General features: G+C 53.5%; 3 protein-coding genes across 6 annotated transcripts; all 3 read right to left on the bottom strand.

Annotated features, from left to right (window-relative positions):
- Window positions 1-4,417: 4,417 nt before the first annotated feature.
- Window positions 4,418-8,748, bottom strand: LOC117647060 (myosin-3-like). Of its 2 annotated transcripts, none has more exons than XM_034388547.1 (12): window positions 8,732-8,748; window positions 8,128-8,328; window positions 7,621-7,865; window positions 7,336-7,532; window positions 7,034-7,251; window positions 6,803-6,954; window positions 6,543-6,704; window positions 6,324-6,480; window positions 6,100-6,242; window positions 5,305-6,025; window positions 4,872-5,204; window positions 4,418-4,784 (listed from the first exon to the last, which is right to left on the bottom strand). In XM_034388547.1, exons 2-12 carry the CDS (start codon window positions 8,281-8,283, stop codon window positions 4,614-4,616), a joined length of 2,655 nt encoding a protein of 884 aa, XP_034244438.1. In that variant the 5' UTR covers window positions 8,284-8,328; window positions 8,732-8,748; the 3' UTR covers window positions 4,418-4,613. The 2 variants fall into 2 exon arrangements, with proteins under 2 accessions (XP_034244438.1, XP_034244437.1); XM_034388546.1 differs by lacking the exon at window positions 8,732-8,748 and adding an exon at window positions 8,395-8,501.
- A 346-nt stretch (window positions 8,749-9,094) lies between these two features.
- On the bottom strand, window positions 9,095-20,115 carry LOC117647061 (calponin homology domain-containing protein DDB_G0272472). 3 transcript variants are annotated; one of them, XM_034388548.1, is made up of 6 exons: window positions 19,948-20,115; window positions 18,336-18,435; window positions 10,427-10,596; window positions 10,021-10,347; window positions 9,802-9,942; window positions 9,095-9,712 (listed from the first exon to the last, which is right to left on the bottom strand). In XM_034388548.1, the coding sequence occupies exons 2-6, from the start codon at window positions 18,349-18,351 to the stop codon at window positions 9,626-9,628; spliced, it is 741 nt and encodes a 246-aa protein (XP_034244439.1). In that variant the 5' UTR covers window positions 18,352-18,435; window positions 19,948-20,115; the 3' UTR covers window positions 9,095-9,625. The 3 variants fall into 3 exon arrangements, with proteins under 3 accessions (XP_034244439.1, XP_034244441.1, XP_034244440.1); XM_034388550.1 differs by lacking the exon at window positions 19,948-20,115 and adding an exon at window positions 19,807-19,924; XM_034388549.1 differs by lacking the exon at window positions 19,948-20,115 and adding an exon at window positions 19,792-19,910.
- A 384-nt stretch (window positions 20,116-20,499) lies between these two features.
- On the bottom strand, window positions 20,500-24,008 carry LOC117647045 (STAM-binding protein-like). The gene is made up of 9 exons (XM_034388526.1): window positions 23,595-24,008; window positions 23,316-23,414; window positions 23,080-23,236; window positions 22,697-23,007; window positions 22,412-22,589; window positions 22,179-22,316; window positions 21,986-22,098; window positions 21,796-21,898; window positions 20,500-21,714 (listed from the first exon to the last, which is right to left on the bottom strand). Exons 1-9 carry the CDS (start codon window positions 23,702-23,704, stop codon window positions 21,652-21,654), a joined length of 1,272 nt encoding a protein of 423 aa, XP_034244417.1. The 5' UTR covers window positions 23,705-24,008; the 3' UTR covers window positions 20,500-21,651.
- Window positions 24,009-24,042: the final 34 nt, after the last annotated feature.

Consider the following 24,042-nt stretch of genomic DNA (forward strand, 5'->3'; position numbering starts at 1 on the left):
CTGATAGCACCGGTTCCCATCCCGAACACCGAAGTAAAGCAGGAGGCCTCCCCATTAAGACTGGGGAGGGGGTGTAGAGTTCAAATTTTTTTCTTTTCCCTTTCAAATTTCTCAGTCAATACTCGTTCGGTTTCCTTATACGGGGTAGTATGCGGGCTCATTCCAAAGATAGTAATTAAAATTGTGTATGAAACAAAATATATAGACCCGAGCGAGGTGGCCGGTGTTGGTACTAGCCGTGCCGAGCTGTGGCCTGCACCGGCCGCCGCCGAGCCCGAGCTGGCCCGATGAGCCGCCCCTGCGTGAGGAACAGGTGGAGGGGCGAGGCGAGCGCGGCACGCGGCCCACGCGGGGGCGCCAAAGAGTGTTATTATTACTTATACAAACAGGTAGGGGGAGTCACTCGCCCCCGCACTGCCCCCGCCGGCCGCCCCCCGCCATATCCGGTTGTGCAGCAGCTAAAAATATTGCGTCCGGTATTCCAGCGGCGTAGAGCCGCATATGATACGCGCCGCCAGTGTGGAAGTCTGCCTGCAGACCGATTCCGAGAGTCGCTTTCGTCGCTCTGTCTCTCTCGCTCCGTGCCGGAATGCCCGTGAGTGCGAGAGAGACAGAGCGACGAAAGCGACTCTCGGAATCAGTGTGCCGGACGCACGGCCACGTGAGGGGCCTGCGGCCCGAAGAAAGACCGACAGTGTGGCGGTGGCGCGGCGGTCTCCACCAGTGGTGTAACTAACTACCACCCGGCCGAGACTCGAACAAAGCACTGACCGCGGACTGGGCAGGGCACGTGCGGCTTTCATAGTGCCGTGCCGTCGTGAGTTACCGCCCCGTCCGCGGGCTGCGTCCGAACGCTGTCCCGTCGGGGTGCGAGAGAGACAGCGCGGCGCCGTTTTCGCATCGCGGCCCGGATGAATGGGAAGCCAGGCTGCTTTCGGCCGGTGAGAGATTGCAGGCCGTCCGGACCTGCACTCAGCTTTATTAGTGTAGTGCATTCATTCCCTCCCAGTGGGGAGGCCTTCCCTGGCGAGACGACGGCCGGGGCGCCGCGTGTTCGTGCCGCGCCTTCACTTTTCAACAGTTGGGCCGCCCGTTTCCAGCGGACTGACTCCGAGAGTCGTCGCTCTGTCTCTCTCGCACTCATGGGGCGTCCCGTAAAGGTGCGAGAGAGACAGAGCGACGAAAACGACTCTCGGGATCAGTCTGCAGTGAGGCAACGCCAGTGCCGCGACGACGTCCACCGCCAACGCGCTACGCCACGCCACGCCACGCCTCGCCACTACTTCTCTTTATTTTGGCAGCACTCCTCAAAGGGGAATCGATTTGCAAGTGGCGCCGCCGCTCCCTGACGCCCCGCGGCCCGCGGCCCCGCCTTTGTGCGTGTTTGGACAGCGGAGTCGTTGTGTTTCTCTGCTTCTCTCTCCGTCGAACTCGCGGGGCGGCCCGTGCAAGAGAGCGCGACGGAGACAGGGCCACGGGACGCTCTTCGGAATCGCCGCCCGCCTCACCCACCAACGAAATCCTGGCCGCGCAAAAACAAACAGGAAAAACAAGCAAGCGAAACAACAACAAGAGTGCGTGTCTCCAGTGTCTCGGCACGCGTGCGGGACACGCACACGGCACGCCAGCTGCGATTCCGAGGGAGTACTCATCGCTCTGTCTCTCTCGCACCTATTCGGGACGCCCCTTGAGTGCTGCGAGAGAGACAGCGACGAATAAACGACCCTCGGAATCAGTCCTCGGGCCGACAGGTGCGGGTAGACCACAGAGGGGCCCCCGCCGCCCTCGCCCTTCAAGGCCGTCGAGGCCCCCGCCCTCCACAGCCGCCCGGCCCGTCTTCGCCGTGCTTCGCCTATCTCGGTCCCGGAGCGCCCAGAGCCGCCCGCGCCAGTCGATAGCTTCCTGCCGCCAACGAGGACGACGGCGACGGCCGGGCGGAGAGCGCCGGGGCAGATAGGCAACACGTTCACGGACCGCGCGCGCGGGTTGCCTATCCGTTGGTTTGCGGGCGTTCGGGCGGCTGGGCTGCGTGCCGTGCCGTGCGCCTCCCCCGCTACCCATCCCTTCTCTCTTGGTCCGGCTGCCTTTCGGGGAGGGCAGCCTCCCGGGTGTCGTCCCGCCCTGTCCACGGGGCGCGCGCGTGCGTTTAGCTCCTCGGCTCCGCGATCGAGTGCATCGGGGCGGTGGCGAAAGTGATCACGCGAATCAATACCCCCCGCAGCCGGCGCGGCAGCGGACTGATGCCGAGAGTCGGTTTCGTCGCCCCGTCTCTCTCGCACTCGTGGGGCCTGCCCTGTGGGTGCAAGCGAGACAGAGCGACGAACACAGCTGTCAGTCCGCAGCCGCGCGGTGCAGCCCGGCGACCCGCATCCCCGCCCTGCAGGCAGCCTGCCGGGCCTGCCAGGCCTGCATGCAGCGCAGGCGCCGGCGCCGCGAACTTCACCTTGAGGCGCTGCATCGGAAATCGGTCGCAACGACGCCCACTGCATCTCTCTCTCCCCTCTCTCTCCCTCTCTCCGTAAAGAAGTACAGAGGCGGGCAGACAGCCAACCACGGCCGGCGGTACAGTACGAAATCCGTGCTCGGCGCTTCTTTTCTATTTACATGAAACAGGCGGCGGTGGCGGCGCAGGCGGTGTGCTCGGGGTCCTTCCCTTCCCTTCCCTGCCGGAGCCCGGACGGGCCTCCATCTTCCATCACGCCGTCTCCATCCTCTGCACACCGATTCCGAGAGTCTCGCTCTGTCTCTCTCGCACCTACACGGGACGCACCATGAGTGCGAGAGAGACAGAGCGAGACTCTCGGAATCGGTCTGCTGCTCGATCCCCTCCCGGACGCACGGCTCCCCCAAAGGACGAGCAATCCATCATCCACTGAGCAGCGGGCCGACTCCAAGCGGAGCGTCCCGTCGCTCTGTCTCTCTCGCACCCGTACGGGTCGCGTCGTGAGTGCGAGAGAGACAGAGCGACCTCCCTCTCGGAATCAGTCTACAGGCAGGCGGCGGCGCCCCCGCGGCAGCGATTGAACCAGACGAATAAAAAAAGGAAAACAAAAACAGGCCGTCGCGCTGGTACTTGAACCCACGGTTCTCCCGAAGGACGTGAACCGCAGGGCTGCTTGCTTTGGCACTCACCGTAGCGATCTGGGGCTAGACAGCGAAGCACCGGCCGCCTGTTGACTGCACGGCACTGCGAGACAGCTAGCGGCCAAAGTCCAGCCGTGCGCTCAGGCACTGCATGGGGCCGTCATCCTGGCCAGAGGCGACGCACACACGCACACACACACACACACACTTGATCTGGATCGAGCCGCCCCTCCGTCCAGCAGCTCCTCGCCTACGACGGCGACGGTCTCGTCCGCGTCCGCGGGGACCGCATCACGCCGCGGGCGCCACAGTCCGGGGAGTCCAAAGGAGTGCGGTGGCCGTCGTCGCCGAGGTGCACGCCGCGTCCCCGAGGCCGCGGGTCCGCCCGCGCGTCCCTGCCGTATTCAAATGCAGCCCGTCCCCGCTGCGGTGTAGTGTATGGCGGGGCCGGGGCCGCGAGCTTCCGTGAGGCGGTCCGATCCCCCAGTGTGTCGCCGCGTTGTCGCCGCGGACTCGCCTCTCGCGGACGGACCGCACCGCACCGGCAGGGCCTCGGCCAGGGCGCAGCGCAGCCTGGCAGCCCTTCGTGCTTCGACCTCCGCGCGCCCACGTGGACTAAGGGCGCAAAACGAACCGAAAGCGGCGAGGCGAGGCGGGCGGCGCCCTCACCCGAACCTGCCGCCGCGCCGCGCCCTCCCAGGCCTTCCACCCCCAGTGGCGGCGCCCTCGCCGCCTCGCCGTCACCGAGGGCACGGCCGTGCACGGGGGCGGGGACCTGCGGGCACCGCGACGCGACAAGGGACGCCTTGAGGGAGGGCAGGACCCGAGGGCGTCGCCGTCGCACTGCGTGCGTTACGCCATGCCGTGTGCAGCAGACTGACTGATTCCGAGAGTCCTTCTCGTTGCTCTATCTCGCTCGCACCCCCCAGACGCTCACAGAGACGTCAATTTGATGTCAATAAGACATATTTTAGTCAAAATTTCGTTAAAAAAAAAAGCATTATGTTGACGTCCTTTGACTTGCTTTGTGAGTGTTTCGTGTTCTTTGGGTCCCTACGGAACGCACCGTGAGTGCGAGAGAGACAAAGACGAGAACGGGCACGCGCCAACTAGAGCCCCTCATTGTGCGGGTTCCCGGACTCGAACCAGAAAAGTGGAGGTATAGTGTGGGTAGGAAGCGCTAGGCTATTTCATTTTCAATTTCAACTTGTATTTTCGGTTGGCTTGTTACATTCCAGACCCCTTGTTTTCACCCTTTTAAAAATCCAAAAACACGTGGACAGCTTCTTCAAAATTTGCTCTGAGATCTATTATGTCATGGGAGAGGAAAAGGAAATAATCTGACAAATACCGAAAAGATGTTTATTAAATAATCTGACGTCGTACAAAACTTAAAAGAATAATAATGAATTCTCAAAATGGAAAGGGAATGTTGTAATCGAACCTTTAAAGACAAGAAAAACTCATCAAAACTAAAATTATCTTAGAGATTTCAGGAAAAAAAGAAAATTACTGAACAAGATGAACTATTAGGTCTTAAGAATGTTCCTACAGACTTTCTTGTGAGTGATGTTGGGTCGCTTGAGTTGCTTCTTCATTTGCATTAACGTCACTAGAATTGTCTCCTGAAGCACCTTCTGTTTTGTCGTTGTCTTTGGCGGGAGACCTTTGGATGTTGTTCCTTGGCTAGACTCTTTCACCTGGATAAATAATTTAAAAAAATAATCACAGTTTTGCTCTACACTTGGCCAGGCATAGGCTACTTCATTTTTCACTTTGAAACAAACCTTTTTGGCTTTCGCAGCAGCTATTCCTTTAAGCATTGTATCATACGCTTGGTTTGCAATGAGTTTTTCACGCTCTGACACTGTTATCTTTTTCTCTATTTTATCAGTCATCTTGATTGTCTTGTCCAATTCCGCACGTATCTTGGCAGTCTCTCTCTCATGCGATTCAATTTCAGAATCCAAACATTCCATGGCCTCAAGTTTTGAATCACACTCTTTTTTATTTTTGTCACATTTCATCTTCAGGTCATTAATCTCCTGGGTCAGCAAATTTGTTGAACTAAATAGAGATTCACATGTTTGTTTGTTCTTCAAGATGTTGTGCATTGTTTCCTGGAATCAATGTTACATTTGAAAATCTGCACAATCGATGGGAGTTTCTAGAGAATGTGTCAATAAAAGTTTAAAAAAAAGTTAAGGAAGGGAAACTTACTTTCATTTCATCACAATTTTGGACTGCTGCTTCAGCTTTTTCCTTCTCCAATTTGTCAATTTCCTGTTGAAGTTCTGACATTATAACTTTTTTGGATTGCAAAATTTCCTCTTCATCATGAAGATTAGAAGCCATTTCCGCCTGCTTGGTCATCAGAAGTTGGTAGTTCTCTTCTGTCACTTTGCACTTCTCCATCAACTCATCAACAGAATATTTCATGGATTCAATTTCTTGCTGAACCTTCTTCTCAGCATTTTGAAGAGACTCAATCTCTTGAGTAATTGTATTGCAGGATTTAACTGCATCAGTTATTAAATTTTCAGTTTCAGTCAATTTCTGATTGTGTTTCTCAATCTGCTGTGTTAACTCATTAGCTTGATTCTGATGCTTTTGGTTCACTTCTTCTCTTATATTAGATAACTGAGCGATTCTGTTACGCTGCTCATCAACAACAGAAGTGTATCTATCGTGGACCAGCTCTCTCGATTTCAGTGAGTCCCTTTGAACTTCCTCTAGCTGTTTCTGAAGCAATGCAATACATTCTCTTTTGGCTGTAATATTTTCATTAATTTTAAGGGTATCACTATTATATTTATCTATTTGGAACTTAATGGCACTTTCCTCTTGCTCATAACACTGATTTCTTTCACTAAGTAACTCTTTCCGTTGGACCTCATTTTTCTCTTCAACATCGATTTTAGATTTCAATTCCTGTGTAACACTGTAAAAAAGAAAAAAAAAAGAAATTAGTTGAAGGACAAGGCAAGTAAATTTTCAAAGAAACTCAAGGCTTACCTAGAGACCCGATGTTTTTCTTCTTCCATAGCTTTCAATTGACTGTCAAGAGAATGTTCGTTTTCTAATGCAGTCTCTAGAAGCTTTTGTAATTCTTCACATTGTGATGTCATGGTTGATAGGACATCCCTATTTTCAGCACACTGCAAGCATCATAGGTATAAGAAAAATGTTATGTCACAACTGGGTTCACACAACATTGTAAATTAGAATAGTAAACACACCTTTTGGGATATCACATCAGTGTTTTTCCTTGTAGCAGTTATTTCTGCTCTTAAATTGGCAGCTTTGTCCGCAGCCGATTTTTTGGTAGCCAACAACTTAATTTCCAGTTCAGACACAGCCTTCTGGCCAGCACTTTTGGCATCTTCTAGTTCCTTCCTAAAGAAAAAATGTAGGATTATATTTCACTCAGAAGACTACGGCTTTATACAGTGCCTTACCTCTGGCTGTCCTGCTGTGATTTGAATTCTGAATTCGTTGATCGCATTTTGAGTAGTTTATCAGACAAATTACTCTCCTCTATATCTGCTTCAGCTAATCTTTCAGTCAAGTCTTTCGACTCTTTCTCTGCCAGAATCTTCTCCTTCTCAAGTACTTCTATCCTGCAACAAACAGAAAATGCCCAAGTGTTTCAGTATTGGGTTTTTAAAACATAGATGTTTCACATTTAAAATATACTGTACACATGCTCTCATTGTACCTTCCGGTAACAGCAGAAATTTCCTCCTCTAACTCATTTGATTGAACAGATAGGCAACTGTTTTCCTCAATAATTGGTTGCAGCCGAGTTTCTATTGAATTTTTTATCTTCTTTTCTAGGCTTTGGACTCTATTGACAAGTTCAATTGTTTCCTAGAAGAGATATAACACAGCATTACTTTGAAATGCTTTTGAGCATCATTTATTAAAATTTATTGCAAGGTCATGTTACCTCATCATCCTCAGAGATATCCTGAATTCTCTTCTGTAAAGCCTCACGTTTTTGCCTGGCTGCTGCTAATTCAAGGGTCTTTTGTTGCAAGTAGGCTTCAGCTTCAGATGTCTCCTTATCAAGTTGAGCCATACGGGTCTCATGGCGGATTCTTTCAAGCTCGTTTTTCGTGCGGAATTCTTTTTCCACATTTGCATTTCTTTCATCCAGTTCCATAACTAAAACACATAAAAAAAAGGGAAAACCCATGAAATAAACTGAAGTAAAAATTGGGAAGTATTTCAAGACTTCTACCAACATACTTTCTCGTAGAAGTCTTTCAGCTTCTTTAAACTCCTCTGTCATTTTATCAGCCTCTGAAATATTCTTAATCATTTCGATAAGTTGATTTGATTCTAGGATTTGATCATCTCGCATATGTGACAGTTGAGATCTTGAAGTATCAAGGTGTTCACAGTGTTGACGTATGGCAGCTCCTATTTCACAGGCATGTTGCACTCTACAAAATGAAAACAAGAAAACTCAATGTAAATCACCAAAATTGATTGATGTAAACCCATGATCTTTTTCTCAACTAATGAACTTACTTGGCCTGGATTGTCTGTCTATTTCTGATTGCTGCGTCAAGTTTGCTGCTTGTTTGCTCCACATTCATCTGGGCCGTTATAATCATTTGCTGCTGCTTGTCGTGAAGTTGTTGCAGACTCTTCTTCTTTTCAGCAAGCTCTTTCCTCCTTCGCTCAGATGCAATGAATCTTGAACAACACTCTTCGATAGTTGCTTGTATCTCAGAAACAGGCACCGTCTCCGCTCCAGAGCTTGCTGCATCACCCTGCAACAATTTACGAACAGATGAAAAATCAAACCTCAGTCAACGACACAATCCTGATTTGTCCATGTCTCTGTGGCAGTGTAGGAAGAAACCGGTATGCATCCAGAGTCTTTGGAGCTGCCCTCGACGGGACTGTGAGTCCTACTGCCAGCTGGGGGGCTCGACGCAGGCCACGCGGGGCAGGGCGGGGCAGGGCAGCGCAGGGCAGCGCAGGAGCAAAGTACAGTTCCACCCCACATCTGGCCACATCCACAATCCATACCTGTGTCCGGCTCGGACGAAGCTGCTGACTGGTGAATATGGAGTCCAACTGGTCGTACTTCTCTTGCAGGGTTGAGGGTCCAGGCCTCGGCCCAGCCGAGGAGGAGGAGGCGCCTGCTTGGCTCGCCCCGGGCCTCATGTCTCTTCGCTTATCCATGGCTTATCCCGCACTTGAATCGACAAGAATCTCTCAGAAGTAATCCTGGATGAGGAAACCGGAACGATGAAATAAAGTCAAGAGTTCCAGACGGCGGCAACCGTCTCTTACCTTCTCGAACAACTAACGGACGCCACCGGTCAACGGTTTCACAGTTTGAACGGAAAACTGAAAGTACGGCCCGGAAGGAGCAGGCGTACCAACAGCGCAGGGCGGCAATGGCAACACCGAAAAAAAAAATTCACTGCGTACTTTCTGATCAGAACTGCGGATTTCAGTTTTGAAATTGAGAAAGAGAGGCCATATTACCCCATTAAAAATGCAAAGCTGATTTGTTAAAAATAGATCACCGTGGCGCTTCCACATAATAGAGGAAAAAGAAGTTTTGTCTTGGGAGGGAAGGCCCACTACTAGTGGTATTAACTTAATTTTCGTGAATTTGGCTCACATATTAGCCTGGAGGGCGTGATGCAGTGGATATCCATCCTTGGGTGGCGGGTGTGACAGGACAGGTGCGGATAGGTCGCCGTCTCTTTCATCGGACGAACGTAGGCTGTGTCAGTCACTGTAAAGAAAGTGAGTGATGTTCTCTTGAGAGTGCTATGCATTCACCTGTTCCAATCGTTTTTCTGACCAAGCCCTTCCTTGACTTTCCTGAGAAGTTGTATGTCCTCTGTAGCTAGAGGAGGCTCTTTTAAATTGAGAAGGCCATTAGGGTCCATTCCCTGTTTTTGACATGGCTGTACTTGTACGATTCTGATGACACATGCATTACTGGAAACTGTCATGGGTTTTAGGAAATGAAATACAGTTTACAAACCATTCCTTTTGTTTTATTAATTCGCATCTTTCAGTGGAAAAAGCTAAACACCGTTAAAATGACTAAAAAATACTGTATACAGTGCAAAAGCTACATTATAAAACCCACAACTTTCATAAAATATGAATGCTTTGAGCTAAGCATGCAAAATGGTCTCAGACAACATGAATACACCATTTTCTCACACATTAATCACATAGCTTAAGCTTGGTTAACATATAGGCACTCAGTGTGCTCCAGTTCTGTGCTTAGCATTATCAGTACAAAATTGAAGCTTAAAAAATTAGTTCTGGGTACAACCCCAAAATTACTTCAGTTCAAAAATTAAGACTTATGAGATCTTACAATGTGCAGTAACAAAATAAAATTAGAGCAAGCTCATACACATCTGGGTTAAAAGAAAAAAAGCACAAAGGCTTATGCAAATAGAAATAACACCTTTGATTAGTACGGTAAATAGCATATTTGCATCAAAATCACAATTCCTCAATTTACAGGCATTTGTTCACAGAGGCAAACAAATTATCCAGAAGATGCAGTCTCCTGCTGATCATTTGTGGTCAGAGACATACGTTCCTTGTTCTGCCTGACCACTTCAGCTCGGCGATCCTGTTTAGACAAAAGAAAATGAATTATTAATACCTGAGTGTATTTTTTAAGTGGTACAGTAAAGAATCAGGAATGAAGTCTCAACTAACCCGCTCTTGAAGGCGCTCAAGCATTTTCTTGATGTTCTCGTCGCGCTGCTCAGATGCCTTCTTCAAACTCTCCTGGAGAGCCTGGTTGATCTCCTCCGCCTGCTTGTCCAGGTTCTGACGAGTCTCCTCACCCTTTTTCAGCTGGAATATCAAGAAAATTCACATTGAAGGTAAAATTTTGGAGTGAATCCGTGGTGAAAGGACTGTAGGTGAACTTACCTGATCTTTGACCTTCTCCTTGACAGAGTTAATGTGGGCTTCACGGTTTTCAATGTGGCTCTTTATCCTCTGGTCAAGAGATTCCTTCCGCTTCTTCACTTCTTCCTCATGCTTCTTGGCAATGATTTCGATTTTCTCCACCTGAGCAACATCCTTGACCTTCTCCTTGACAGAGTTGATGTGGGCCTCACGCTTCTCAATCGCACTCTCCATACGCTGCTCCAAGGACTCCTTCGCCTTCTTTGCTTCCTCCTCACGCTTCTTGGCAACCATCTCAATCTTCTCCATCTGAGCTGCCAGCTGAGCCACCTTGCTGGCCTCAAATGACTGAAAATTCACAAACGGGCGATTAGTTAGCATGTTGTAACCAGATTGATTTACCACAATAACCGAGTTACCAACTCACCAATCTGCGCTCCTCAGCAGCCTTCAGTTTCTCCTCCAGAGGCTTCGCAGACTTGGCAGCACGAGTTGGAGAGGTGTTGCGTCTAGGAGGGGTCTGAACTGCAGGTTCAGCCAAAATCGCCTCATACTTGACGCCACCCTTTGCCGTCTCCTGGGCCCGAATCTCAACAGCTGCAAAAAAACAAACATCTGCATTAGCATCTTGGCATTCATTGTGCAAAAAGCCCAAAACGTTTTATTTTCCTAGCACAGCAAACTCAAAAAAAAAAAAAAAAAAAAAAGAGAGCAAAATAAGCCGAATGAACCCAAGAACGTGCATTGCGGTTTCTCAAACGTGAAGCTTTCCTTCCTCACTTCACTTAGCCTGCATTGCAGCCCAGGGCGCCCAGGGCCCACACCACTCGTCGGTAGAGCGACTTCCCTCCGCGCGTCGATACTCCACGCGCATCGCCCCGCGCGTGGGGTATCTCCGCGCACCCCACTAAATGGCAATGGCGTGTCACAATCCACCGTCCGTTAATTGCACCCAATAATTGAACCCATTCTTCCACGCCAGGAGCATCGAACCCGATCCACCCAATCCATAGTTGCGCAACGACTGCAGCAACTCCCCTCGGCGATGCCAGTTTGGGCCGCAAATCCGAAATCCGGCCCGACCAGCCGGCCAGCCCAACCAGCGAGCGCGCGGCAGTCGCTCCGCGGTCCGCGGCAGCGCCGAGACCCGGTAGTGTATAGTGTACCGAGGCTGCCGTACGGAGATCACGTCGCCGGCCATATACGGCACGCGGGGCGGGGCGGGGCGGGGCGGGGCGGGGCGACCCCAGCGGCGCTGTCGTGCGCGGGTCCTTGCTCCCCGGATGTGAACCAGGCACTTCTCTGAAACATTCAGCACCCCGGCCAGCCGCCCAAGCCAGCGGGCCAGGTCGGCGCGATTCCCGCCATGGGCCGCCATGGGCCGCCATGGGCACGGGCAGGGGTATTGACCACCACGACGATGGCGGCCGGCCTCTGCCTCGGCCAGTCCAGCGATTCCGCCACCGGCACTCCTCGCTCTGTCTCCGTCACACCCACAAGACACGCCATGAGTGCGAGAGAGGCAGCGCGTCACCCGGAAATGGCTAATCCCGGCACCGCAACCCTCCAGCCCAGCCGGGCCAGCCCCCCGCGGAGCTGGCGGCCGAGCCGAGCCAACCCCACTCCGCCGTCCTGGTCGCGTGCGCCCCGCCCCGGACGCCCACACACGTGTGCACGACACGGCCAAGTGAAAAGAGCGCCGCGCAAACGCCACCTTTAGGGTATCGATGACGTTATATAGCCCCCCCTCCCCCAGGGTTTGCAGTCACGAAACCCTAATAACCAGAGCCGCCGAGTCCGAAGCAAGGTCGCCAAGGACGACAGCGACCCCGCCATAGGGTCACGTCCACCACCCGGCCCACCGTGCATCGCCCTGCGACGCGCCCTCCCAGTCTCATTGCCTCCGTCTCTCTCACCCTCCCCATTGATTCATCCCGGCCCTTTTATTTTTCCTCCCTCTCTCTAGCGGCAAAAGGGCTGGTTATCAGCAGAAACGCAGCCGGCCCCCTTCACACAGCGCCGACAGCACCAGAAGTTGTTCCTCCGAAGGAACATCTGACAAGCTTGTATAAAGCACAAACCGGGGGTAAAAAGGCCCCTTGCGTGACTATCGCGAGGCAGCAGAAGCGCGCAGAGCAGCCAAACAAATTAAAGAAATGCGCTGGCAGTCAAACTATTGGCAAAGGCGGTGAAATCGTGGCTGAAGGAGCCTCACTCACTGCTGTACTTGACACGCCTGTACTGCTTCGACTGCAGGCGGCCTTTGGCCGGGGACTTGAGCAAGCCCTTGGCGTCACGGCGTCTGGCCGCGGGACGACCGCCCGGCCCTGCAACACCACCACCACCGTCACCACCAGGACAACCACCACCAGCATGCAAAAGGATCCATTCGTTTGGAAAAGAAGCAGCATGGATGGGGCGGTACTGCACCACCGCCAGGACGACCACTCGGTCCTTCAAAACTACCATCACCATGACCACCAGTACCACCACCAGGACGAGCAAGACGATTATGACCACCAGGACGAGGACGAGCAGGACCAGCAGGACCACCAGCACGCAAAAGGGTTGGAAAGCAGCAAGCAGGTATGGGTCGACCACCACGGCGACCTCCGGGTCACCTAGAGGAAAACCGCCTCCACCAACACGCCGCGCTGCGCTGGGCGGCGCTAGGCGGCGCTAGGCTGGTTAGCCGTGCCAATAAACGCAGCCTTTTAACGCTCTCGCCGTTCCTTAACGTTCCTGGAGACAGCGCCGTAAACCTCCAGAACGACCCCAGCAGGCCGGGCCAGGCAGCAAGGGTGATTCCCAGCGTCTGTCTCTCTCGCACTCGTGGGGCGGGGCGTGGGGGTGCGAGAGAGACAGCAGTCCGGCAGGGAAAGGGCGGCCGAACGGCCCCGCGGGGAGGCGACACGACAGTGCCGTGGCCTAAGGCCGCGCGACAGCGAGGACGACATCGATGCACTTCCAGTGGACTTCCAGTGCAACCCAATCGACCCCGTCCGGCCGACCGGCCGCCAGGCAGGCGAGTCATGCCAAAGGTTCGCGTCTTCTGGCCCACTGTGCGCGGCGCGTGCCACTGCCGAGGCACGTCCGTCAAAGTAACTCTTTCCGACTTTTCCAACGACGAGGCGGCACGCCGCGGCACGCCGGCAGACAGACCAGTCCTGCAGACCGACGGGGCGCGCCGTCCAGGTGCGAGAGAGACAGAGCGACGAGAACGACTCTCGGAATCCGTCTGCGGGAGTCCTGGTTACTGCAGCACTCACTCGAGACACGGCCGGGCGCGCGTGCAGTGTGCAGTACGGCGACAGAACCGGTACAGCAGAGCCATTCCGAACGCCGCTTTCGTGCCTCCGTCTCCGTCGCACTCATGGCGCGGCCCGCGCGCGTGCGAGAGAGACAGACGCAGTGCAGTGTGGGCGTCTGCGGCACCACCAGGACCAAGGCGCTTTCGTCGCTCCGTCTCTCTCGCACTCGCGCGGCGGGGCGGCGGGCCCAAGGGGTGCGAGAGAGACGGAGCGACGCTGCCGCCGCCATTACGGCCTGTCATCAGGACGGCACGCGACAGACATCGCTAATCGCGGCGGTGCACTGCCAGTCCCGGTCGGGCTTTCACTCCCAGTGCGGTGGACGCCGGAATGGTACAGGACGGGTCGACGAGGTGTCGCGGCAATGCCGGCAATGCCACTCCGCCGGACTCATTCACCGTCTCTCTCGCACTCATGGGGCGTCCCGTGTTGGTGCGAGAGAGAGACCGACTCTCGGAATCAGTCTGCTGGAGCCCGCGACCGCAGACAGTGGCGAGGGGGAGGGAGGGCCGACCGCACTCTCCAAACAATTAAACGCCCTTCTCAAAGAGTTCGAACATCTTCCGTTTTCTTCTTGGCTCCGCTCCGACAATGTTGTAGAAGAAGAGGGTTTTCAGAACCTCTGGCAAATTTTTTTTTGGCGCGCCGAACCGCGGCGGCAAGACTCCAGAGGCGCCTGGCGCCGCGCGGCCCCACGGCGCGGCTAGGCACGGCCCCCTCCCTGTCGAATGAGTCATCACGGACGGCTCAGCGCCGCCGGCGCACGCCGCGGCCCGCAAGCCACAGGGGGTAGCCACTGGTAGCCGCCGTACCGCGTGGGGCCGCGGCCGCACAGTGGGCCAGAAGACCGGCGGAGGCGGACTAAACTCTAGACGCGTTTCGTCCTCCAGAGTCGCTAAATGGGACTCGATCCGAACGAGTGACCCCACCAATGGATTCGTCGTTCGGAGAGCAATCCATTGGTGGGGTCACACGTTCGGTTCGAGCACTGTTAAGCGACTCTTGAGCTCAAAACGCGTCTGGAGTTTTGTCCACCTCCACCGGTCTTCTGGCCCACTGTGGGCCGGTCGAGTGGCCGCAGGCGCCGCAGCAGACTCATTCCGAGAGTCGATTTCGTTGCTCCGTCTCTCTCGCACCTACACGGCACGCCCCGCGAGCGCGAGAGACAGAGCGTCGCCGCTCGATCAGGGCCTCGAAATGGCGATAAAACAGGGCGGGGTGCCTGCTGCCGGCACGCAGCGCGTCGCAGCGCACGCACGCCAGACAAAAGGGCCAAAAGAGGATTTGGGCAGGCGGCGGCGTCGCCGGGCGTCGCCCCGCTGCCGCAGCAGCCTGCACAGCGACACAGCAGCGCACAGCAGCCCCTCGGGGCGCCAGATGCCGCAGGGCGCCGCAGGGCCTGACGGCCACACCCCCTCGGGGCCGCCGAGACCGAGACCCCCAGGGCCCCGGCCGCAGCCACCGGGGGGAAGGGAAAACGAAACCGAACAAAACGGAGCAATGCGCCAAAACCAGAAAGACTTTCTTCCCCGTTGAGCATGGAGGAGAACCAGACCGACGGGTTGGACAAGGCCCATATTGTGCCGCCGGCCCCGCCCCGCACGCCAGGGCGCCCGGCCACCAGGACGACGCGCCACCGAACCCGCAGCCGCGAATCAACTCCTGCAAAGTCAACGGAACCACACCTCGGCGACATAACCTCGCGGCGCATAGGGTGGCCAGCCGGCGACCGGCCGGTACCCGCGGTGCGGTGACTCAGTGTCGCGGCCTCACCTCGTGGCAGGTTGCCTACTCGTCCCGGGGCGCGGCAGCAGACGCAGAAGCCCTGCTGGATGAGGCCGGAGATGGACGTGAAGAGCATGGCGACGGAGAGACGAGAGCAAGGACGGCGTGCTGCCGGGTGCTGGGGCGCGCGACGTCTGCCCTTGCCGGCGACGCGACGGAGCGGCGAAACCACCCTCCACGCGGTGCCCGTCAGCCGTCCGCCCCCCGGGCCCCCGCCGCCCCCGGCACCGCCCGCCCCGCCCCCCGCCGGCCTGCATCGGTCAATATCGGCGCCTACGGCGGCGCGACGGTGGCGGCTCGGGGGCGGCGCTCTGCTGGGGGCGGCCTGGGGGCGGCGCAACACCGTCTCGCCACTTGTGCCGCGACCACGTGCCGGTCGGGGCGCGGCGGGGCGCCACGAGAAACAACGACAAAAACTATAAAAGGCGTCGACGGAGGGGAAGGAGCAACTCATGGAGTAAAAACGAGGGCCGAAACGAGGCAGCGGAGCAAAAACGGCCACGGCCAGAAGTGCCCCCGCGAGGATTCGAACCCACAACCCACGTGGGCGGGACTTGTAAGCCCGCAGGACAGCGCCATGACTAATTCATAACGAAGGGGGTGTCGGGAGGAAAGCCGCGAATTAAAGTCTTTTTTCACAACAACAAAATTGCAGACTTTCATAGCAGCCGGGCCGGGCCCGCCAGCCAGTCGCCCACCCACGCAGGCAAGTGCCCCGCAGGACCCGCAACCCGCGGCCACGCAGCACGACCGCGGCACCGAGCACTACAAGCTGGCCATGCTGGCCGCCGCGCCGTGCCCGCCGTGCTGCCATACAGGGCACACTGGTCCGATCCATCAAACTCGTGCCGTGCCCCCCTCCCCCTGCGAGTGCGTCTTTCTCCAAACGCCCATGCACTTTCTTCGACCCGGCTGGTCGCGCTGGTCGCTGCACCGCTGGGACTGGGACTCGCGGACCGCGCGCAGGATATCGCGTCGCCCACACGGACAAGCAGGCCGAGCCGGCGCAGCGACCCGCGGACTGTCCCTCTCGCACTCACGGGGCGTCCCGTGTAGGTGCGAGGCAGACAGCGCGACGACAACGACTCTCAGTCTGCAGCACCGCGAGGCGCGTTGCCCGCGTCCCGCTTCGCACAGCTTCGCGGCGCGGGGCCAGCCGCTGTCAATCATTTTACCCGACCGGGTGAGTCAGTCCCAGTGCGGACTCGGCGACCGAAAGTGCCAGGCAACGCTTTTTAAACGCCCAGGCCGGCCGGGCCGGGCCGCCGAGCAATTTCAAACAGTGCTGCCTCTGTCTCTCTCGCACGCCTGCGGAACGTCCCACGAGAGCGAGAGAGACAGAGCGACGACGACGCCCCGCGGCCGCGCTCTGCAATCAACTCGTCTGGCGCCGCGCTGCACTCTGTGCGAGGGCAACACGCACGCACACCGTTAAGCCACCTCGCGGGCGCGGGTTCAAACACCACCGACTTCATTTTTTTTTTTCGTCGAGATTTTTGTTATTCCTGCGGCGGCAACGCACCGCGGAGCCACTAACGACAGCCGCGAACGCGGCGCGTATTAATTAATGCAAACTAAACCGCCACCGGCGCCACGCCACGTGTGCTCGGCCGGCAAGTGCGGTGCTGTGCGGTCAGCAGGCCGATTCCGAGCGCCGTTTTCGTCGCTCTGTCTCTCTCGCACTCGTGGGGCGCCCCGGGGGGTGCGAGAGAGACAGAGCGACGAGGCGCTTCGCGGATTCAGCCTGCAGCGCGGCGCGTCAAGCTCTAGAGGGTCGACGCCCTGCCAGTGTATGGGCGCCGCGACGCACCACGCACCGCGACGCACGACTCCGGACGGCGCCGCTCTCTGTCGCACCTCGCCGGCACGCCCCGCGAGTGCGAGAGAGACAGAGCGACGCCGCGCGGAGCCAGCCGACGGGGAAAGCCGACGCCGCGCACGTGGGACGTCGGCGTCGGAGAGCCTTTTGCCTTCATAATCCGCGCCCAAAACGCGCTGCAGCCTCGTTCCGGCCTCAGTCTCTCTCGCACCCGTGCGGATCCTGCGGGACGCCCTGGGAGTGCGAGAGAGACCGCGCGACGGCGGTGACGCGCCGTGGCTTACGGCGGGCCCTCCGTGACGGCGGCGCCGTGTGACGAAGCGTCGCGGCGTCGCGGCACTGGGACACTTTCCGCGGCGCCGTGCCAGCCGTTCCAGCCCCAGCGGACACGGTTCACCGGGCGCGGCCAGGTCGCCGACGACGGCCCCGCCCCGCCCCGCCCCTTCGGTTCCGCGCGCAGTCAGTTGTTGCGGCAAGCCAGGCAAGCGGCCGCCGTCGTGGCTCAACGGGGCGAAGGAAAGGACACCGTGGATAAAAGTCGATTATCGCAGCTAGTACCCAAACGAAAGCGACACGCCGGCACGGCCTTCGACCAGTGGCGTAGTCAGCATGGAGGCTGGAGAGCCGCGACAAAGACACCCACGCCTTACACCTTAGACCAGCGGCGTAGCCCATGGCACAGTGGATATGCCAGAAGACCGGTGGAGGCGGTCAAAACTCCGACCGTGTTGAGCTCCAGAGTCGCTAAATGAGACCCAAACGGAACGTGTGACCCCGCCAATGAACGTAGAGTCCATTGGTGGGGTCACACGTTCGGTTCGAGCCCCATTTAGCGACTCTGGAGCTCAAAACGCGTCTAGAGTTTTGGCCGCCTCCACCGGTCTTCTGGCATATCCACTGTGGGCCGGCCGGACTGCCGGACGGCGCACGCGGATGGGTTGATGCGGTTGGGGCACGCGTGCCTGGCGGTGCACTGTGCACTGCCGCACTGCAGTTGCAACACGCAGAGGCGGACGCGGCGGACGCGGCCCGGCAGCACACATGCAACGCGTTCCGATGCCAATTAGACAGCAAGCACCCCGCCGCCCACTACCGCACGCCAAAGACCATTCTTTTGTGTCTGCCAGACGACGTCTGCTTCTGTTTTTTCGAATGCATTTGCATTGGCAGCACACTGCACTGCGCTCGCCTCGCCACCAGGCGACGCGGTTACTGCTCAAGCACCGCGCTGCGGACAATGGCTGGCGCCAGTCGCACCCACTCGTCGCGTTTCCGACAAATGTCAAGCACGCCACCACCGCAAGCAGCCCGGACTTCCCTCCACCACGTCGTCACCGGCACTCTGTCTCTCTCGCACCTATGAGGTCCGCCCCACGAGAGACAGAGCGCCCAAAACGACTCTCAGTCTGCAGGGTACTCACGCTCGTTGGGGGCCATGGCTGTAGCCGTCCGTGGGGTCCGGGACGTCGGGACGGAGCAGAGACGGGCGCGGGTCTGCGGCTGGCGAAGCACTGCGAGGAGCTGCAACCAGATGGAGCACAAGAGGACAGCGTGAGCGGAGGGCAGCGAGGGGGGCGGCGCGGGGGCGCGGTAGGGGGCAGGCACGGGGCAGGGGTCCGCGACTGCGGGGACCGCGCCAAAGGAAAGCCCCCTTCCCTCGTGCCCCCTCCCCCCTCTCGTGGACGACATGGCCGAGTTGGCCGGTACGAACAAACAAAGGTCGAGGAAGTCGCTCCTCCAACTCCAGTTCAGTCCTGGACGCCCCTCCCCCCCCCCTCCCACCCGGGGCCCCAGCCTGGAGGAAGTGAAAAGCAGCAACAGGCTGACTACCCGTCGCGTCGCGCCGAGCTGCTACCCGTACTCGCACCTAGTCAGGCCAATCCAAATAAGGACGCCGGCGCCGCGACGGAGACTGGAGTCGACTTGGTCGCTCTGTCTCTCTCGCACCTATGCGGGACGCCCCAGGAGTGCGAGAGAGACAGAGCGACGAAAGCGCGAGCACAGCAGGCCCACTGCTGCATCCAGGAGTGACAAACACCCTCCACACAAAGGAAGCCAGCAGCAGCACTCGGCAGTGTCAACAGTGCCACTGTCATGTGGAAATGCGGCACAGGGTCCAATGAATCCCATGGCAAAAGGTACAACAAAGTACGGGTGCCACAAAGCAAAATGAGACACGAGGTTGAGGCATTAACGAGTCACCAAAGAAAGAGGCAATAAATAAATCCTATTGTGTCGTGACTCATACCAGATTAGATTATTACGCTAATCAACGAACCCAATAAAAGAGCTTATCAGGGCAACGAGCCATTTCCTCAAAAACAGAACAAAAGCTAACACATTGAAGTGATTTTTAATCTTCGCAATAACAGTAGCCAGACAGAAACAGACGCAGTCCACACCATTAAATTGCTCGACATCAATTGGATTTAAACAAAAACTTTTAAGAGTGTCCTCTTGGTAGACGTAACACAGTAAGCGATCATGTCACTCACTCCACTCCCTATCAAAATGGTTGCGGTGCATGTGAAACAAACCGCAATATTTTTTTCAAATTCAGCAGGCAAAATTTAAAGTAGGTACGAATTTTGGAATAAGATGTTGAAGACGAAAAGGCTCGGGCAGTGCGCTGGTCACACGGACGGGCACTCAGCAGAGCAGCTGATTCCGATCAGAGGTGTCCAGGTGGGCCGAGGACTCCAGGTCCTTTGTTTACAGACGGCCAGGGGGGCCCAGCATCCGAGAACTACGGCCGTCGCGGCTACAAACGAACAACCTACGACTGCAACAGCACTCGGGGTTCAAAACGAAACCCAAAAGAACGTCGTTTCATTCAAACGCAGGGCGGAATGAGGAATCCGACACAAAAGGACGCACGTTTTCGTTACTAACAACAAAGGGCACCGAGCGTGACCGTTGGCTTCGGGTCGGCTCGGCAACGCGGGCCTCTCACGAGATGTGTTGGTCTCGGATCTCACGATGCGTAGCCTGATGCATCAGCAAATGCTGATGAGCAGGAAGACTTTAAAATACCTTTTCGACTGCAACTGGCCGGCACACTATCTTGAATCGGACTGCCTCACACAAAGCGCACCCACAGCAACAGCACAGCGGAGCGGGCCAGCGGGCTGCGAACGCGAACGTTGTTGACTGTTGTCTCTTCCTCTCTCTCTTCTTTCCTCGTCTCGTCTCGCTGCCGCTGCCTCTCTCACTCTCGCGTGGGTTGACGAGTCCCGCCAACCGGAGCGCCGAATGCACCCGAAGCCACCCGAAGCACGTTCGCCTGGAGCCGAAAGGAAGCGCGCGCTATTTCAAATCGCTCGCTGCTCGGTCAAGCCTTATCCAGCTAGAGATAGACTCTTAAAGTTGCTCACAGCCAACCAGCGCATGGCGAGCTCGTAAGTCAAGAATAGGATCGGGAAAAAAAAAACCGTCGACAAGCCTTCTTAATGAAAAGTATTGCATTTTATTAAAAATTTGAAGTTAGATCATGCAACATTGATGATTATCTCACACATCGGTTTAGTGTTTCGGGCACCTACTTTACAAGCAATAAGTTAAAGTCAAGGGAAACAAAACTGCAACTAGGATAGAGGCAAGGTTTAATCTTTGCGAAAACTATATTGTTTGACATACATTTTTTTCTCATGACACAACAGTAAGAGTATAAGGAGAAGGTGAAAATACAGCTCAGACTAATTATCTCAGAACACAAAAGTAATTTTATCCGTGGTAAGTTGTTCAAAAAAAATTGAAGAACCGAATGTGGGCATTTTGAAATGGAGAACTATTGTCTCCATCTCTGTTTCATACACAACAAACATAAAAAATTATTACAGCCAAAAAGTTGCAGACCAAATTTCTAGTTTCAGTCTCCACATAAAAAATATATCAGCCACACTAACACATAAAGCACAGGCTTAACTCAGTTACACAATATTTAACAATGAAGGGATTTATAGCAGATGGATAGGATAGGTCACATATCATGGTTATTGGTTAAATCGCAAAAAAAATATATGGAACAATAGAAGAGTAGTCTCATCACATGGAAAGATAAGCAATTATAAAAGAACTCCTAGGCACTGTGGTCAAGTTTGCAAATTTGGGAGGAAGAGCAGGAGGGATTCAGGTTGTAAACTTGAATTACACTACAGATAGAGTTCACACAATATGGTCAATATACAACTACAGGGCTTACAAGGAAAGGCTTCCATCGAGAGCTGTTAAAAGTTTAGCACGAGTGAAATAAATTCATGTCATTCTACATATTGAATTTTTTTTTTTTTTTTTTGACATTTAAAAGCCAGAAACACAAACATTAAAATACACTGACACAAATAATGTGTTCTAGAGAAGGTATCAAGAAATAGAACTAGTATCACCATTGATAAAACCAACAGACCAAAATTAATGGCTTGGAAAAAATAAACATATATGTATTAAACTTCAAAATAAACTACTATATGCTGATAAGAAAGGCCACAGGTATATGAAGGCAGGGGTGAAAAAGAGACTTGTCCACCATTTCAAACAAACAGGAATGTTGTCTAGCACAAAACCACAACAATAATTAACCATAGAGAACACATTCCATATTTTGTCATTAAAAATATCATACATAAGTGTACGTAAATTAACAAAAGAAAAAAGACAACAAAATTTTCAAGACTATTGAAAACAATTAAAAACAGTTTTTATTTTTTAAATTTGATTGTAATTTGCTGAGAGGTGCCTCTATCTTCGCAAGTCAATAACTTCCACAGGTAAGTCACTTTCAAGCCTAGCATGGTCAGCAACCTACAAGAGAACAGAAAAGTTAATATGGTAAATTTATTTTATCAACAGAAAAGCCAAGTGTATTTCAAATTTCATGCTCACTGAGAACAATGGGGGTTCTGAAGGGTGTGGATGGAAACCTGTCTTGGTGCACTTTGCAATGAAATCCAGTCCATAGTTTTGAGTGAGGCTAAATATGCTGTTACTGTAAGGTCAGAAAAAAATATTTTTAAAAGTTAAACATAATGTGCAAGACAATTACGACACAGCTTTGATAAATTGAAGAACATACTCTTTGTAACGTGGAGCACATACAATTGCTATGGCTTCAGGCATCATTAGTTGATAGGAACAATGCGTATGCAGGTCAACACTTGAGAGGAAAGCTGTTTGTGAAGGATGAGTCTGAAAAAGGAGATCCAAAAACATAAAAACCGTGTTGCATTAAGTTACTAACTATGTTGATAACTGGATAGGATATTTACATGAATCCATCCAAGGGTGATAAGATTGTGTTTATCTTGGTACGTAAATACTTCCTCTTCATTTTCTGTTGTGCATGAGTCAGGTGTTGCATTCTGCTTAGGTAAGATGAGGTGAGTAATTACCAATTGATTTTGATCCTGAAAGAGAAAAATAGGTGAGACAAGGAAAGGCTTACAACAAGTCAGTCAGATGTTCCATGTAGAATTTACATGGTGGCCGAAAAGTTACATACCACCAGCCCAGCAAGAATGCCACAAGTTTCAATGTTCTGAACAGTGGTGCCATGGGCCAGAACTAAAAATCTTTCCACTAATTGACTTGGAACAACCACATTACGTAAACCATACTGAGATTGAACAGAAAGACTTAATAGCGAGGCTGGCTTTGTGGTTCTATCAATAGTTGGTAGGCTGTAAAAAATAATATCCGTTTAAAAATTAAAGTTCAACAAACTTAGAGGTTTTATAAAAGTTTAAAATATTGGTGGTTTACTTGAGTTACAAAATGTTGAGCTAACCTTGGACTCAAACTTTTGTAACTGGTAGGAACGGAGGGAACAGCTGGGAGATGGACTGTCGTCGGTTCCAGGTAGGGTGCAGAGGGCAGGATGACTCTTTGATTGCTAGGCAAAGTATGATTGGCATCAGGATACACTATGCTGTCTAGGGGAACTGTTGGGCCAGTCACAACATCAGAGGTGGCACGACCAATATTCGAAATAACTGCATCCTGCTTCTGCTTCAGCTGTTGCCTCCTCTGTTCCTCAATCTGCTGTCGTCTTGCTTCCTCCTCAGCAGCGACTCTTTGCTTCTCTCTCAACCAAGTCACCTAGACAGAGCGTCAAAGACATTACAAAACGTCCATTGCAAGCATACTCAAGCAAAGAGGAAATAAACTAACCTTTTGTTGGTACTCCTCTTCAAATTGTTGCCGAAGACTCTCTTTAAGTTTTTCTGCTTTCGGAATAGCTGATTTCAATTTTTCTGACACAATTTTTCTGTCTTGTGCTGGGAGTGAAGCCCATCCTGGATGTTCCCTTATTTTTTCAAGAAATAATCTGAAATGATGTGGGGGAGAAAAGTTGGTGAACCAATTTCCATTAATTGATTGTAAAAGGTAGAACTCATGTGACTAACGTTATAAATCTTAAGTAGAGCAGGTACGCTTCTTTAACATCGCCTTGTTTGATGTACATATCTGCCATTCGCACCATTTGAAGACCAGATCGAAAATACCTGTCAAAAGAAAAAGGAGCGGAGTTAATTGAAAGCATAACGTCCAAGAAAATTCCGGAAATTCACTGTCACCAAACACTGAGGTCTATCTCGAAAAGTAATAAAAATCTTAGGACCCATGACAGACAGACAGGTGACAATAAAACTTAAAAAACAACATGATTGTAATAAAATCCTTACATGACAGCAGGCAGGTTGTGATCCACAGCTAAGGCTGAAACCTTTTCTGCCATTCGACGAAGACGGACAGCAGGGTTGGGCACTCCATCTATCTCTTTCAAGTCATCCATTGTGTGGGCGTAACTCCCACCCGATGACACCTGGGTCCTAGTTGATCAGTGACTCATTCAATCAAATGTTTGGTCTCAGAGTCGTGCGAAAATCCGACATGCGACAATGTTCCACTTGAAAGCCAACCGAAGAAAGTGACTCCTGCTAGATTCTCGAAATGGAAATTCAAAAATATCAAGTTTGTAGCGCGTCCTTCAAATAATCAGTCACGTCTGCTGAAATATTAGAAAGAATTCAGGAAGGAATAATGAATGAAACATGCAGAACATGTCAAATTTTGTCACATTGCTATTCACACTAATTTCGTGACGGCGAGGCTAGAGTTTCTGGAGTAAAG

This window comes from Thrips palmi, unplaced genomic scaffold (genome assembly GCF_012932325.1).
Source record: "Thrips palmi isolate BJ-2018 unplaced genomic scaffold, TpBJ-2018v1 HiC_scaffold_2, whole genome shotgun sequence".
Classification (NCBI taxonomy): Eukaryota; Metazoa; Arthropoda; class Insecta; order Thysanoptera; family Thripidae; genus Thrips; species Thrips palmi.